Raw genomic sequence first — 14,919 nt, 5'->3', positions numbered from 1 at the left:
AATTGAGTCGTATCATTTTATCCTTATCAATGCTCATTATAATTGATTGCTAGCAATAATAAAAAAATATAAAAAAATAATTTTTTAAAATTGCTTTTTTAATAATCAATAAATATTTTAATACAACTTGTATCTTTAATTAATATCTTAGGAACATAGCTATAAACACTAAAACCATGCAAATACACAATAATTACACTAGGGAACAGTTTTTATTTTGCTTGTTTTTTGTTCCTTGAGATTTTTTAAATCGATCTTAGATACTTTTTTATCATTGAAATCTGAAATCGGTTTCTCTCTTTAAGTTACAGCATTTTTTTAAAATGGTATTTTTAGTCTATTTTTTCGAAATGTGCAATTTTAAATTCGTTATATACAACAGTGGGTCGCATAAATATTACAACAAACTCCTAGGGGAGTTAGGGTACATCAACAGCATAAAAACTGCATAGGATCCCAGGCCCAGAAATGTCGTCACACGCCACTAGGACAGCTTTTCTATTACTAGCTGTTTCTTCGTGAGCTTCTGAACATTTCATAATAGGAAAGCACCCCTAGCTGTATAGGACATTTCCGGGTTGACTTCCTATGCAATTTTAATCCTGAAGATGTGTCCTAACTACTCTAGAAAGTAATTGCAACATTTGCGCAACCCCCTGTTACATGTAAAGTTTTTAAATTTGTATATTTCGACAAAAAAAGTAAACTGAAAATGTCCTTTAACAATATCTATAGTTTTAGAAGCAAACTAATTTCTGGGCATAAGTTTCTGTGCAGTTTTTATCTTGATGATGTGCCCCAGCACCCCTAAAAGTTTTACGCTACCCCCGTTATATATAACGTTTTTAAGTTTGTACATTTCGACAAAAAAAAAGTCATTTAAAAAGAATCTGCAACTTTAGGAGCAAAACTAAATTCAGATTTGATACCCCCACGCCCGCATTAGGAAAGATCAACAATTAGGACGAAAGATTAGGACTTAGTGATAGCTTATGAAAAAGTTCGAGTAACAAAAGTAATAATTTATTATATATTTTGTTAATTTTGTATTTTTATTTTTAAAAAGTAGTTATAAGAAACATTTTTATGGAAACATTAACAATCCTAAAAATTCTATTCAAAATCTCATAACCTAGGCAACCCAAACATAAGGGAAAATTTGAGATTTAATTATTCTTTAAAATGCAAAAGATTGCAGTTTTCGTACTCAAAATGACACCGTCCAAGAATGTAGGAGTGAAAATTTACTGAATATTGATGATACTTTTAAAAATTATTATAGTTAGTGAATAATTATCAAAATACAGTATCATATATGCAGTTTTACATTTACAACTCATATCTGATCTTCTGTGACAAATTTCAACAACTAGTATTAGTAAAGAAAAGAGCCTAAAATTAATTAATTTAATGTTGTTATTTAAATATAATTGAAGATGAGGTATTATGTTGAAAAATTACTGTAACATATGATCGAATGCATGATTAATATTACTCATAAACTTGCTTTCATAATATTAAATATTGAAATTTAGCTGTTTCGGTGAATTTTATAACATATTTCGAATTTTTTAGCAGTTACATTTCGTATGAGCTAAATACTATACAATTACAGAACTGTAATACTTTAATAATATTACTTTTCGTTGACAAAGTATTTCTTATTTGTTATTTTTTATTATTTCTAGTGTACAGCGGTCACAAAAAATAAATGGACCCCTCTGAATAACTTTTGATCTAAAGAGAGGATTTTCACGTTCTAGGACTCAATCTTAATGGTTTGCGAAGGGTGACTTGGAATGTGCTAATTAATTTGTGCAAATGATATTTTCAATTTAAAAAACAGACACAAAACATACTTTCTTAGAATAAACATACCTATTTCTTGTCGGATTCGGATTTATTTCTGACCCTCGAAATATAGGGAGTAGCCGCAATCAGGAAAATATGGTCCCAAAAGTTTGAACAAGTTTGTTTGTTTTGTTTTGGATAAGTTAATTTGTTGGACAAATTAAGAAAGTTACTTTTTGCGTATTTCGCAATATCGAAAACTTTTTAAGCGAGTTAAAAAAAATTTCACCCAATTATAAAATTCCTTTATCCAAAGATAATTTCATGCAAAATTTAACTTTTAGCAATTATAAATATATATTTTCTTACTTTGTTTAATAACAGTTGAAATAATTTTGAATTATAAGGGAAGCAATTTTTACATTATTTTATGGAATGTAATTCTAAATGGCAAAAGTCAAAATTCGATCGAAATTGGTTGAATAGATCCTGAGAAACCGAATTTTAAAAAAGTCAGATACTTTAAAATTCGATTTCTCAGGAGCTATTCAATCGATTTCGCTCAGATTTTGTTTTTCGCCTTGTAAAATTAATTTTTTTCAAATAATGTAAAAAATTATATATCTTACAGTTCAAAATTTTTTTGACTATTATTAAATAAAATGACAAAAATTAATATGGATTTTCTAAGTTTCTTTTTTTTTTACATGAAATTATCTTTGGATAAACAAATTTTATAATTGCATGCAAAATTTTTATTAATTCACTTGAAAAGTTCTCACGATATGGCGAAATAAACAAAAAGTAAAATTAACGTTAAGGGGTCCAAACTTTGAAACGCTCTTCAGACCAAACTATTGGGGCCATATTTCCCAGGTTGCAGCTATCCCTTACATTTTGAGGATTAGAAATATGAATCCGTGAAAAATAGGTATGTTTACTCAGAGAAGGTACGTTTTTGTGTCTGATTTCGTAACTTCAAATATCGTCTGTACTAAATAATTAGCATATTTGAAATCACTTCCTCGAACCATTAAGATAGAGTCCTAGAACTTGGAGATTCGATCATTAGATCAATAAATTATTCACGGTCATTCATTTACTTTTTGCTCACTGTACATCAAAAACATTCCATACGAAGTTTAAAATATTTCAACAGTAGTGCCTAAAACTGAAACTATGTTTTACATAAAAACATAAAACATATTACATAAAAACTGTTTGGGATTTTATGAAACGTGCTTGTACTTTGCTTTTGCAAAAATTATACCTCAATTTAAATGTCTTGTTGATAAGATTTTAAATTAATCTCCAATTCATCTTCATAACCTTTTTAATACGCATCTTTTAGTGAGATAAGGATTAACAACAACATGCGATTTAAGACTGAGCATAATAATTGCTAATTGCTAATAGTAACATCCAAGATCGCAATCTATGCCTATAATACAACTAAAATATATTTTAAACTCCTAAAACACAAAGATTATAGTCAATCAAGTGTGATTTAAATGCTTTATGCTCTAATTTAATTTCTAAGAACTTTGTACCAGCAGTCATTAATTTTAAAGTCAGCACAAAAGTTTAAAAATTAAATGATAAAAATAAGTTATGGAATGCTTATTTTCATTCTTAGATAAAATTAGTTTAAGAAATATTCTTCATATTTATTAAATTGACAATAACAAAACATATTTATATAAAGAACAACAATTCAAAAAGTTTATAAAGTGATTTTTTCAACTGCAGTGTGAGTTAGGAAATCAATAAAAAATATTTAGCATCATTTTTTAAATGAAAAGAACATATTAAACTTAAACTTGAAAAGTTAAACTAATTTTTTTTTAAAACTAAGCGAATATTTTACTGGTATTACAAAATTTAGTTCTGCATTATGTTACAAAAAATCAACATGTTTCATCAAAAACTAATTCTGTTAGTTTTAAACATTGTTAAAAAATCTAACTTCTATATATATATTTTCTTTTGATCACGCTCTCTTTCTTTTTTTACATTTGAACATAAATTTAATTAAATCCTCATCTTTATGTAACTGAAGAAACAAAAGTCTCAGCCAGGAAATGAGTTTAATTCAATGAGCGAGAAAGTCAATTGGGGCAGTAGCATTTTTTAAATCCCTCAATATAAACAAGTAATTAAGTCAAACGTTATCGGACGAATTATCAAGACTACACCTAAGATCTGTCGAAAAGCCGGTAATCAGTTTTCGAATTTTAACGTATTATACCCGTCTGCAGACGACTATAAATAAACTTAGCAAAACAAAACAAACAGCGAAAGTCTTTCTTTCCCTTTTCAAAACTGTATCAAAACGTGTCGAACGAAAGCGAAATGATCCAACGGAAAGGAGAAGAACATTTACGAAGAAGTAGAAGAAGAAAAAAAATCGGAAGAAAACAATAAACAAACATTTGCTCCGATTTTCTATCTGTTATATTCTTCGATGGGAGAGTATCCCGCCAGGGGCGCAATATGCCTTCAAGGTTCAGTGTCCTATATTTTGCAAAATGGCGATTCACTTTTTCTTGTCCCAAATAGGTCGGCTATGTCTTATTGGTCCAGTCGAAGTATAAAAGTTTAGGGAAGCCGGTCGAGTAACCATTCAATCCAATTTTTCCTTTTAGACATTTTCTCCAAAATAATCGAAGAGAAAGTTTTCAATCTGTGCAACTAGTGATTTCAGGTAGGTCAAGTTATCACCTGTTTCATTTCTCATATCAATTAAATTCTCATGGATTAAGTGATTTAGGATATCGTCTGCTTTTACGTTCGAATCAGGATATCGTCTGCTTTTACATCAATCTCAGGAAATCGTTTGCACTTCGTAAAAAAATGTGTAATATGGAACACTTTGACAATGTTTTCTAGCAATTCTTGGATTATATTATTCCTGGAGTAGATTCCTAAGTTTTTAAATTATTTTCAATAGCGTAATTTTCGAATAAGTGCATAGAAAATTTCACACGCTAACATTAAAAATAGTTAATTCATACAGTAATAATATAATCGCTAGTTTATTTTGTCCAACAAATTCCAACGAATTATGAATGGAAATATTTGCATATATTTTGTGGTTTCTATTACGAACTCGCGATAATATTCTAATTAATTTTTGGAATGTAACTAAAAATGTACAATCAAGAAGATTTAACGCATTTGAATGTTCACGAAGCAATTGACGTTCACGTTATTACCATGACTAAATTTTTGTGATAAATCAAATTTCGAATGGTTTAAATATTATAGACGGAATTAATATTACAGAATTGTTAATCTATCTTATGAAAAAATCTATTAAAAAAAAAAAAAGAATTTGAAAAGTCGAAACCTCAATGTTTGGCAGAAACATTGCTCGCAAAAATAAAAAATCATGTAAAAGAGAAGTTATTAAAAATATTCGCAAGTTTTAAAAAAAAAACTATTTATCCCTTCAAAATACATCTTACCGCTTTCACTGCTTAATGAGTGAAATTGCAGAGAAAACATCTTTACGGAAGAAAAAAAAAGTTTCTCCTTTCTTCACAGTTGCATACTACTATCTCAACTCTATGGTGCCGTCCGCGAACGAAAAAAAAAATTCGTTTCAGTCGATTTAAATTATAAAAAAAGCTTTTTTTTAAAAAAAAATTCGGAATTTTCGTCGTGATTTTGATTACTTGTAATAATAATTATTTTTAATCAATTTCAAATTGACAAAAGAAAAAAAAACTAAACTTAAAACTTATCAAAAAGTGATGTAAAATCCGTTATAAAGACAACATTAAATCATTTGGTATAGTCAAGAAATTCTACCACAAAAATTGCAACTTGCCATAGAATGTGACGTTAAATTTTTTTTTCCTTCCTTATTTGTATAATGCATCTTAAACTCTGGATCATCTCCTAGCTAAATAATTTGTTATATAAATAACATATAATGTAATTCCTACGTCAAAAAAATATTTGCAAGCCCGCGAATATTGTAAAATAAGTAACCCTGAAGATAGTGTAAAGAATGTGTTAAACATATGAATCTCTATGATAAATTACAATTTGTATGTTGTCTTATAATTTATTTGCTTGATTTCTTTGAATTAATATTTAAAATTAAACTTAAGTTTCTTTTAATATTAACTGTAACTCTGAAGAAATATGCTTAGCATGAGTTTTCAAATTTTAAAGACCCTTAAGTGTATTTTTCTTAAATAATTTGAAGCACAAATATTTCGTAACATGTCTTCTTTCAATTGAAAAAAAAATGCTAAAATTTAATTGCCTGTTAGGAAATTATTTTCTCAAAAAATGTGTTCCTTACATCCTTTTAAGATAATTGTTTTATAAAATAATGGAAGTAGGGGCATGTTTTAGATGTCAAAGTATTCAACGTCTAAGAATTGTTGGTTGTGCAAAATTTAAAAATTCGTTTAAAATATTCTCATTATAAATATAAATGTAGAATTTTTATGTATTTTTACAGCAGCTTTTTAATTGAAACTTATATTTCATTTTAATATTTGATTCGATTGACTTTATTAAGATTCCTACTCCCAAAGAAAAAAGTCTTGCAAAAAAAGTTTAAAGTGAAAATAAATTGTTTTTTTATTCTTAGGCTTTGTTTTTTTTAAAGAAAACGAAAGATTTCAAAATTTTATCATATTTATCAAATCTCATCATATACTATCTATGAGACCATATTTTATTGAATATTTTATCAAAATTATTACCAAAGCGTTTCGGTAAAAATTCCCGAGATTTTTTGTGATCTCATAGATCCTGAAACCATGGTAACATTGAATTGTTCAAACTGATAGTGTTTTAATTACAGGCATATTATTTAGAGAATAATGCGAAGAATAATTGAATACATGTGAACTCCGAAATATCACTTTTTTAACATTTCATATTATTTGATTTGAAAAAAATTCTTGAAGGTGATATTCANTGAGTTTTCAAATTTTAAAGACCCTTAAGTGTATTTTTCTTAAATAATTTGAAGCACAAATATTTCGTAACATGTCTTCTTTCAATTGAAAAAAAAATGCTAAAATTTAATTGCCTGTTAGGAAATTATTTTCTCAAAAAATGTGTTCCTTACATCCTTTTAAGATAATTGTTTTATAAAATAATGGAAGTAGGGGCATGTTTTAGATGTCAAAGTATTCAACGTCTAAGAATTGTTGGTTGTGCAAAATTTAAAAATTCGTTTAAAATATTCTCATTATAAATATAAATGTAGAATTTTTATGTATTTTTACAGCAGCTTTTTAATTGAAACTTATATTTCATTTTAATATTTGATTCGATTGACTTTATTAAGATTCCTACTCCCAAAGAAAAAAGTCTTGCAAAAAAAGTTTAAAGTGAAAATAAATTGTTTTTTTATTCTTAGGCTTTGTTTTTTTTAAAGAAAACGAAAGATTTCAAAATTTTATCATATTTACCAAATCTCATCATATACTATCTATGAAACCATATTTTATTGAATATTTTATCAAAATTATTACCAAAGCGCTTCAGTAAATATTACCGAGTTTTTTGGTGATCTCATAGATCCTGAAACCATGGTAACATTGAATTGTTCAAACTGATAGTGTTTTAATTACAGGCATATTATTTAGAGAATAATACGAAGAATAATTGAATACATGTAGACTCCAAAATATCACTTTTTAAATATTTAATATTATTTAATTTAAAAAAAAAATTCTTGAAGGTGATATTCAAATGCCTTATTTAATAAAAATTAAGAAAGATGAAAAATTAAGAAAGTTTAATTAATTATAATTCACGATACTGTAATTATATAAATTTTTTTTCCTTAATATATGCTTCCTTTACTTCTAAAATGCAAAACTATCGAGTATAAAATCAATAACAAATCTGCAATTTTGAAAATTAATCTAACTGATTAATATTATAATAAACATAACTAAAACCTTTTAAATATGTACCTTAAACAAATTTTGCACAGTGAATTCAAAATTTCTTTATTTTTTATATTAGAGAAAATAAGTATTCAAATGCAATTTTCAAATAAAAAAAAATAGAGGTAATGAAATTTAAAATAAATTTATTAAAATGTTAAATTCCATTTAACTTTTTAATCATGTATTAAAAAATTTAACTAAAAATATTAAATGAAGGTTTAACTGAAATAAACAACAACTATTATCCGTTTGAAAGAGAAATTTTCACTAATAATAAAAATTCAGTATCATTTAACGATAATAAATTGTTTCAGTTTAGAATTCAGAAAAAATAAACGAGGAGATTAAACTAGTAGTAATGGACTTGTTAACATAAAATTCCCATTATCTTAGATTTGAATAACTATTATAAAAAGCATTCAAGATGTAAGACTATAATTTTCCTTGTTAAAGAACAAAAAGAAAAAATGATTTTATTGCAATGCGATATGGGTATCATGTTCCTAAAGCGAGAACATAGAAAGTAGATCTTATGAAGATCTAATATCAGAATGCTTTGTAAGGAAGACATTAAGCTTTTTTAGAGCATCGATCAAATAAATAATGTTCCTCATTTATTTATACAACTATCTTTATTACTATAACTCCGTTTCCTGGGGGAATATTAATTGGAATCTTTTCCTCTTACAAGATCGCGTGCCTTCTTGGATCAGAGGAATGACATGTTAACAGGCGAAAAGGCATCAAAAAAGATGCAAATCCCTCTCAGGGGGAAGTTAAATTAAATTGTTATTTTGCACTTTTAAAAGCAGAGCAATGATCTTTTGTTGTATGGATTTCAAAAAATATTCCCAAATGGTAAGTTTGAGAAATAACTTGACAGTTTTTTTTTATCGGTTGGAAAAGAATATGTTAGAATAATTTAAGTGTTTTTATAAAAACTTATATACTTTTAAAAACTCAAAGTTGAAAATAATATTGGTACCTTGAACAGTTATTGCTGAGTATGTTTTCTACAACCTTAATAAAGTGTTATATTGAACCATGTTTCCTCCTAAATTGAACCATAATCAAGTTACAAGTGTAAGAAATACGATAATGTGGTTAAACTTAGCACCATACAGAGATTGCCACAAATTTGAAAGATGTTATGGTTAAACACGTGCCAAAAATTCTAATGTTGAATACGTTCAAAATTTATATAAAATACAGCCATGTAATACTATGACGACTTCATATGATATAAAATTTTTTTTATATTTTATGTGTATAAGAAAATAGTGATATGATAAAATAGAGTAAAAATGCAAGGGAAAAAATAGAAATATGCAATAGAAAATTGGCTACGATATTTCTCATGCGCTATATAATAAAGTTGCTGTTAAAGTTTTAAAAAAAGGAAGTTATCTAGTTATTTATCTCTCTTTTATGCCTTTTTTTTGTTTTTGGAACTGACATAATTTGTATTATCGTTTCATTTCGTTGCTTTGAGGGTGTTTAATAAAATTAGGCTAAACACCACTTAGTTGTTACGCCATTAAACTTCAATTTTAATTCAATCAGATATTGTTTGATTTTTTATGAAAATATTAAATAAAAAGAGAGAATTGTTTCATATTTTTAGAAAAAAAGATGTTTTTAATTGAAATTAACAAAAGAAGTTTTAACAGACATCGAACTAGAGAAAAAAAAACTGAAAAACACCTTCAATAGAGCTAAAAATATTTTGACTACTGCCCTGTTTAAAGTTATTTATAACATTATAATTTCCATTCCGATATTTTAAGAAAAAAAAATCAAAAATAAATCTAGCAAAAGATTACGGTACAATGGTCAAAAAAATAATTTTCAGTAGAAAGCTTCTTTCAAACGATTTTCTATTATTAGGCTTAAAACGCTGCTTCGCAATTTTAAAATCATCCCAGCTGAACGTCACTTATGCAATCAATCAAAATTGAAATTATTTCAGCACAGCACGAGAACAATTAAGTGGTTTTTGAAAAAGAAGATATTAAATTGGACTATGTCTACGCGGAAGAGAAAGAAATCTCCAAAAGAAGTGTTACATCACTTGAGGAGTCACGAAAAGTGGAAGCTTTTGTTTTCGCCTGAAAGACTGGGAAGTGATTTATATGTTACTTTTACTTTCACCGTTCTGGAATTATTCGGGTCATTTTTCTGTGTATATTTTTTATGATGAGAAAATTCGCACGTGAACTTTTATCACTTTATTTGCAATGCTTGGGAAAGTTTCGATTCAAAAGGTTCTAAAAAAATATTTTTTTGTTTATTGCACAAAAATAGGGAACCTAATTAAATATATGCGCAATAATAAAATTGCACCACATGCTATTTCTTCTGTTATTTTTTTACGCAGCAAAGATTCCGTGAGAAAAATGCTTGGAGAATAAACAATTTTAATGAGATATGCAAAACGTTAGAGTTTCAATTAATAATGAGTTATAAAAATAGAGTATAAACAGATTGGATGTATGTGCAAAAATAAAATTGCACCACTTTCCATTACCCTTGACAGGTTAATTTTAACGTGTCAAGAATTTCGTTGAAAAATAAATAGTTTTGATGAAATATCTGTGAAATGTTATATTACTTTAGATTAAAAATTAGTATTTTAAAATATTAGATAGATAATTACTTCAATTAAATTAATAATAAGTTATGAAATTCATAAAAATGAAAGGTGAGTAATTTAAATACGTGTGCAACAATAAAACTGCGTCACTTTTCATTTATCACTGCTGCACACTAACTTTTACACGTCAAGGATTTTAAAGACAAATAAAGTAAGAAATAAACTATTTGAATAAAATTCCCCTATAACACATAAAAGATGAAATTTTTTTTAAATTAAAATTATAATAATCGTAAGCGTTATAAAAATGTTATAAATAGTTTTATAACATTTATTTTTTGACCACTTATGTATAATTACTAAAAATATGATTTTCGCGTTCTAAAGCTAACAAAAAATAGCTAAAAATATTTATTATAATTTAGAAAGTTCTTTCAAAATTAACTGTTTAATTGCATTTTAAAATATTATTTTGCAGCAAAGGGCTTTAAAATAAATAAAGTTAAAAAAATATACCAAATTAAGTTCAAATACAGACTATACTAATTGCATCAAAATAAACTGAAAGAGTTATTTCTGTGTAAGCTTTATTAAGTTAAACAATTCTTAAGTGAGTAAATTTAAACGAAGAAGCAACGGGAATAAGTGTGCTTTCTCCTTCCATTGGAGAATTATGATAAATTTTTGCGAAAATAAAATCTATCAAGAAATTTGATTATACAGGACCAAAAAGACGCATTTAAATTATTACTATTTTGATTATGTCATTTCAATTTTCAACTTTACATTTCTAAATTGCTCTCCATAGACAAAAAAAATTTTAATTTAAAATTTTATTTAAAATTAAAAAGATTTTAATTTTGCATTAGTTCATAATTTTATTAATTGTGATGTCCATTTAGAACCTTAAGTGCTTTAATGTTTGTTTTTTCTTTCAGTTTACAAAATGCTGAGGCTAACACTTGCAGCGTTGCTAGTATCCTGTATAGCACTAGTACATGCAGGCGGCTGGGGGGAATCACATGATCATCATGATGAGTGGAAAGCACAACCCATCAAGTACATCATCAAAGAAAATCCTAAATTGATCACAATTCCTCATCATGTACCAGTTCCCAAGCCTGTTCACATCCCAAGAGAAGTTCCCGTCTACAAACACATCCCTGTACCCAAGCCTTACCCAGTTCCACACATAGTAACAGTTATCAAACACATTCACAAGGAAGTACCAGTTCCCAAGATTATTCCAGTTCACAAGGAAGTACCTGTTCCCAAGCCATACCCAGTACCAAAGGTGATCCGAGTTCCAAAACCATACGTTGTCCCAGTCCACAAGGAAATTCCAGTTCCCAAACCATACCCAGTCCACGTTCCAGTTCACATTCCAAAACCATACATTGTCCCAATTCACAAGAACGTTCCCATCCCAGTTCCAAAGCCCGTCCATGTACCCATTGAAGTAATCAAAGAGAAGTCTGTAGTGATTAAGAAACCAGTACCCGTTATGTAAGTAACTTACTGATAAATCTATTAATTATGATTTAAATTAGGGAAATTGAATTGATTTTTCTAAGTTACATTTCAAAACCAATTAACTTTCATGGTGCATAGTACTGGAAGAATTTGTGAACGAGAAAAATTGCGTTTATTATTATGGAAGTTAATTGGATATTTCATTAGCTTAAATCTTGCTTTCATGAAACTGTGAAAAATGTAATAAGGGGAAAATTGGGTTTAAAACTAAAAGCCAAACGTTTGACTAAATTTATTTGACATTTTACAGATAGTTTAAAATACAATTTAATCAACTTATGTTAGTAAGGAAATTTATTTTAAAATATATTGAGATATCATTCAGTTTAACTAATATTTTTAAAAAATTCATCTATGTATATCATAGAAAATATATCAAAATCACACTTGTTATAATTACACATTAACATGATGAAATTAATAACCTCTAATTTGCTTAATATATGTTTGAAATGATGAAAGAAACACATAAAAGAAACTAATATTGTTTGTGTACTTTTCTAATTAAAAATATTTTATATAAAAATACTATTTTAAAGAATATCTAGCTTTCAAATACAATTTAAATTTTTAATTTTATAATTTTTAAAAAAATCAAGTAGTGATGTTTAATATAAGGAATTATAATCTCGTTATTAACAATTTTAAAATCGCAATTTTTATATCAAGTTAAAATATCGAAATTTCCCCACACTTTGTAATATTTTCCCAATTTACATTGTTTCTGTAATGATCAATATTGTCATTACCCAAATGAGACTTAATAACACTCATATTAATATCGTTTTCGATAGTTATAGTTATTAATAATATTATTGTATTCGAAATTTATTGTTATAATGATCACAATACAATTCTATAATCATCGTTATAGATAATACTGGTGGCATTATCGTTGTTGATTGTAAAATTGTATGTTTTTATTGTATCGTTTGTTATCGCAATGTGCAAAAGAAAACTATATTACACGATACATCGTGGAACTATAGTGAATAGTTAGAAAAGTGGCAACATAACTGAAGTGAAATAAGTGGAATAGAATTTTTTCAAAATATCCTCAGACGAATAGTTTTTTTGCTTTTTTTAAAAAAAATTAAAAATAGAAATATCCTTAAATATCCTGTATCAATATCACGGTTTATAAATAAATATATTTTTTTCTGCTTCAAAAAGTTCTGCAAAATACACCTTTCACTTTTCCTCTGCCATATCGGTTCCGAAATCGTTAGAGAAAGCAAAACAACTCAACTATAAAAAAACACGCTTGAGAGCTTGTTTGTCATATAATAACAAAGCCACGTGATTAGGAAAAAGATGCTTTAATGCACGCATCTTTATGCATTGACAACAGAGTCGTAACTGTTCTTCCTAAGCGAAGAATGAGAATATTAACTATGTGAACAACCACGGAACAATTATGGATGATCCATAAACTAGGAAATAAGTTCATTCCGCTGATGTCGTTTATATTCAGCATAAGAGACATCTAAATTCGTTATTTCCTGTTTTCAAACGTGAAATTCGTTTATTTAGCAAAAACTATCCCCGCAATATTAATGACTAAATTTTTCTCGCAAACAGAATCATGGAAACAATTACTCATAGCGCAATTAAATTAAGTAGAAATGTGGAAATATATGTGAATAACAATGGCCACTGATAACAATAAACAATATACTATTAAATTTCAGAGATAATGATTAGATTGAGTTACCTATGAAGTTTTTATAAATTTCAATTAAGGGTTATTGTTAGTTTTAATGCATAAAAGCTGCGCATTTATATATTGAGAGAAGGACAGAAAGGCTGAGTATCTTCATGTCGCTAACATTTCAATATTAAACACGGAGCAGGTTTAGATTTCCAATTTGTCAATTTATAATATTATTCATTTTTCATAACATTATATCATATTATTAAAAATTAGATATAATAAAAGACTAATGTTCATAGATCACAAAATTGTAAAATAATCTACTTAACTTCTAAAGATGAAACACTTTTCTTCACTGAAAGAGTAGAGAAGTCCCTCAATAGCCACTTGTTGGCCATTGGAGATTTTGAGATTCACAATTTTAAGACCAACCACACGATGATAATGATGTGGGCACGCCTATACTTTACAGAGTAACTTGAATACATCCATCAGAAGTAGGGCAAGCTCTAAGCCACTATCTGAGATAGGACCTCGATCCAGCTCAATGATAGCTCATTGACACAACCACTGTGCTGTTCGTAGTTCAGTAAAATGGACTACAATATGAGTACCATAGAAATGTTTAGTTAAATCTACGGAAATATCACAGTGAACGTGTTAAAGCTTTGAAAACATAAGCTCATTTTCTAGCCAGGTTTTCAATTAATTTAAATATTGATTTGAGTAAGTCAGATTCATGTGAGTTAATTCTTTTTAAAGCAATTTATTTTTACGGGTGTTCTGTCATAAACTAATTTTAATTATTTCATGTTATTATCCTTGAATATGTTGACAAATGGCTTGTAATCATTTTTCGTTGTAATAATCATTGTTGTTTCTTTTCCTAACAGCATTGAAGATAAAGGACACGGATACGGACACGGAGGATGGGAAGAAAAAGGACACGGAGGATGGGAAGAAAAAGGACACGGTGGTTGGGACAAGAAATAAGCTGGTTACAAGTCTGACGGAAACAGAATATGTGCCTTATGACCTGCAAGGAAAGAGGAATAACCATGTAAAGATCTTTAAACCGAGCCGAGAACTGGACAAATTAGGGTAAATCATATGGGTAATCATTGAACATCCTGGGTTACGGTTTTCCTCTTTGAATGCAAGAACCTGTGTAGATAATTTCATAGTTGTTATTATTTCTATTACTCAACAACGATTATCGGACAATGTTTTTAATTGTGAATGCCTGATACTTGATTGTTAGTCTGTAACACGGCTGGCAGAATTGACTGAAAAGTTTTGTTCTGTAAGTTTGTGTTACTTGTACAATAGCTGTACAGTTTTTAATGTTTTTTATTAAAGTCATTTGCTTATTTATACATAAAATGTGGTGTTGTTTTCTTCTTTTTAAAATCGTCAAGTCG

The 14,919-nt window shown here is 27.6% G+C and overlaps 1 protein-coding gene across 1 annotated transcript; it reads left to right on the top strand.

The window, feature by feature from the left end:
- The first annotated feature begins 4,288 nt into the window (after positions 1-4,288).
- On the top strand, positions 4,289-14,881 carry LOC107448497 (zinc finger protein 512B-like). The gene is made up of 3 exons (XM_016063721.4): positions 4,289-4,495; positions 11,250-11,817; positions 14,392-14,881. Exons 2-3 carry the CDS (start codon positions 11,258-11,260, stop codon positions 14,489-14,491), a joined length of 660 nt encoding a protein of 219 aa, XP_015919207.2. The 5' UTR covers positions 4,289-4,495; positions 11,250-11,257; the 3' UTR covers positions 14,492-14,881.
- The last annotated feature ends 38 nt before the right edge of the window (positions 14,882-14,919 follow it).

The sequence above is a fragment of the Parasteatoda tepidariorum genome, chromosome 6 (assembly GCF_043381705.1).
Source record: "Parasteatoda tepidariorum isolate YZ-2023 chromosome 6, CAS_Ptep_4.0, whole genome shotgun sequence".
Taxonomy (NCBI): Eukaryota; Metazoa; Arthropoda; class Arachnida; order Araneae; family Theridiidae; genus Parasteatoda; species Parasteatoda tepidariorum.
The sequence above is the reverse complement of the archived record's forward strand: the minus strand, read 5'-3'. Positions and strand labels throughout refer to the sequence as shown.

Excerpts from the sequence above, each read along its gene's own strand:
- LOC107448497 (XM_016063721.4), top strand. The coding sequence starts at position 11,258 with ATGCTGAGGCTAACACTTGCAGCGTTGCTAGTATCCTGTATAGCACTA. Across the intron at positions 11,818-14,391 it reads AAGAAACCAGTACCCGTTAT|CATTGAAGATAAAGGACACG; the intron begins GTAAGTAACTTA and ends TTTTCCTAACAG.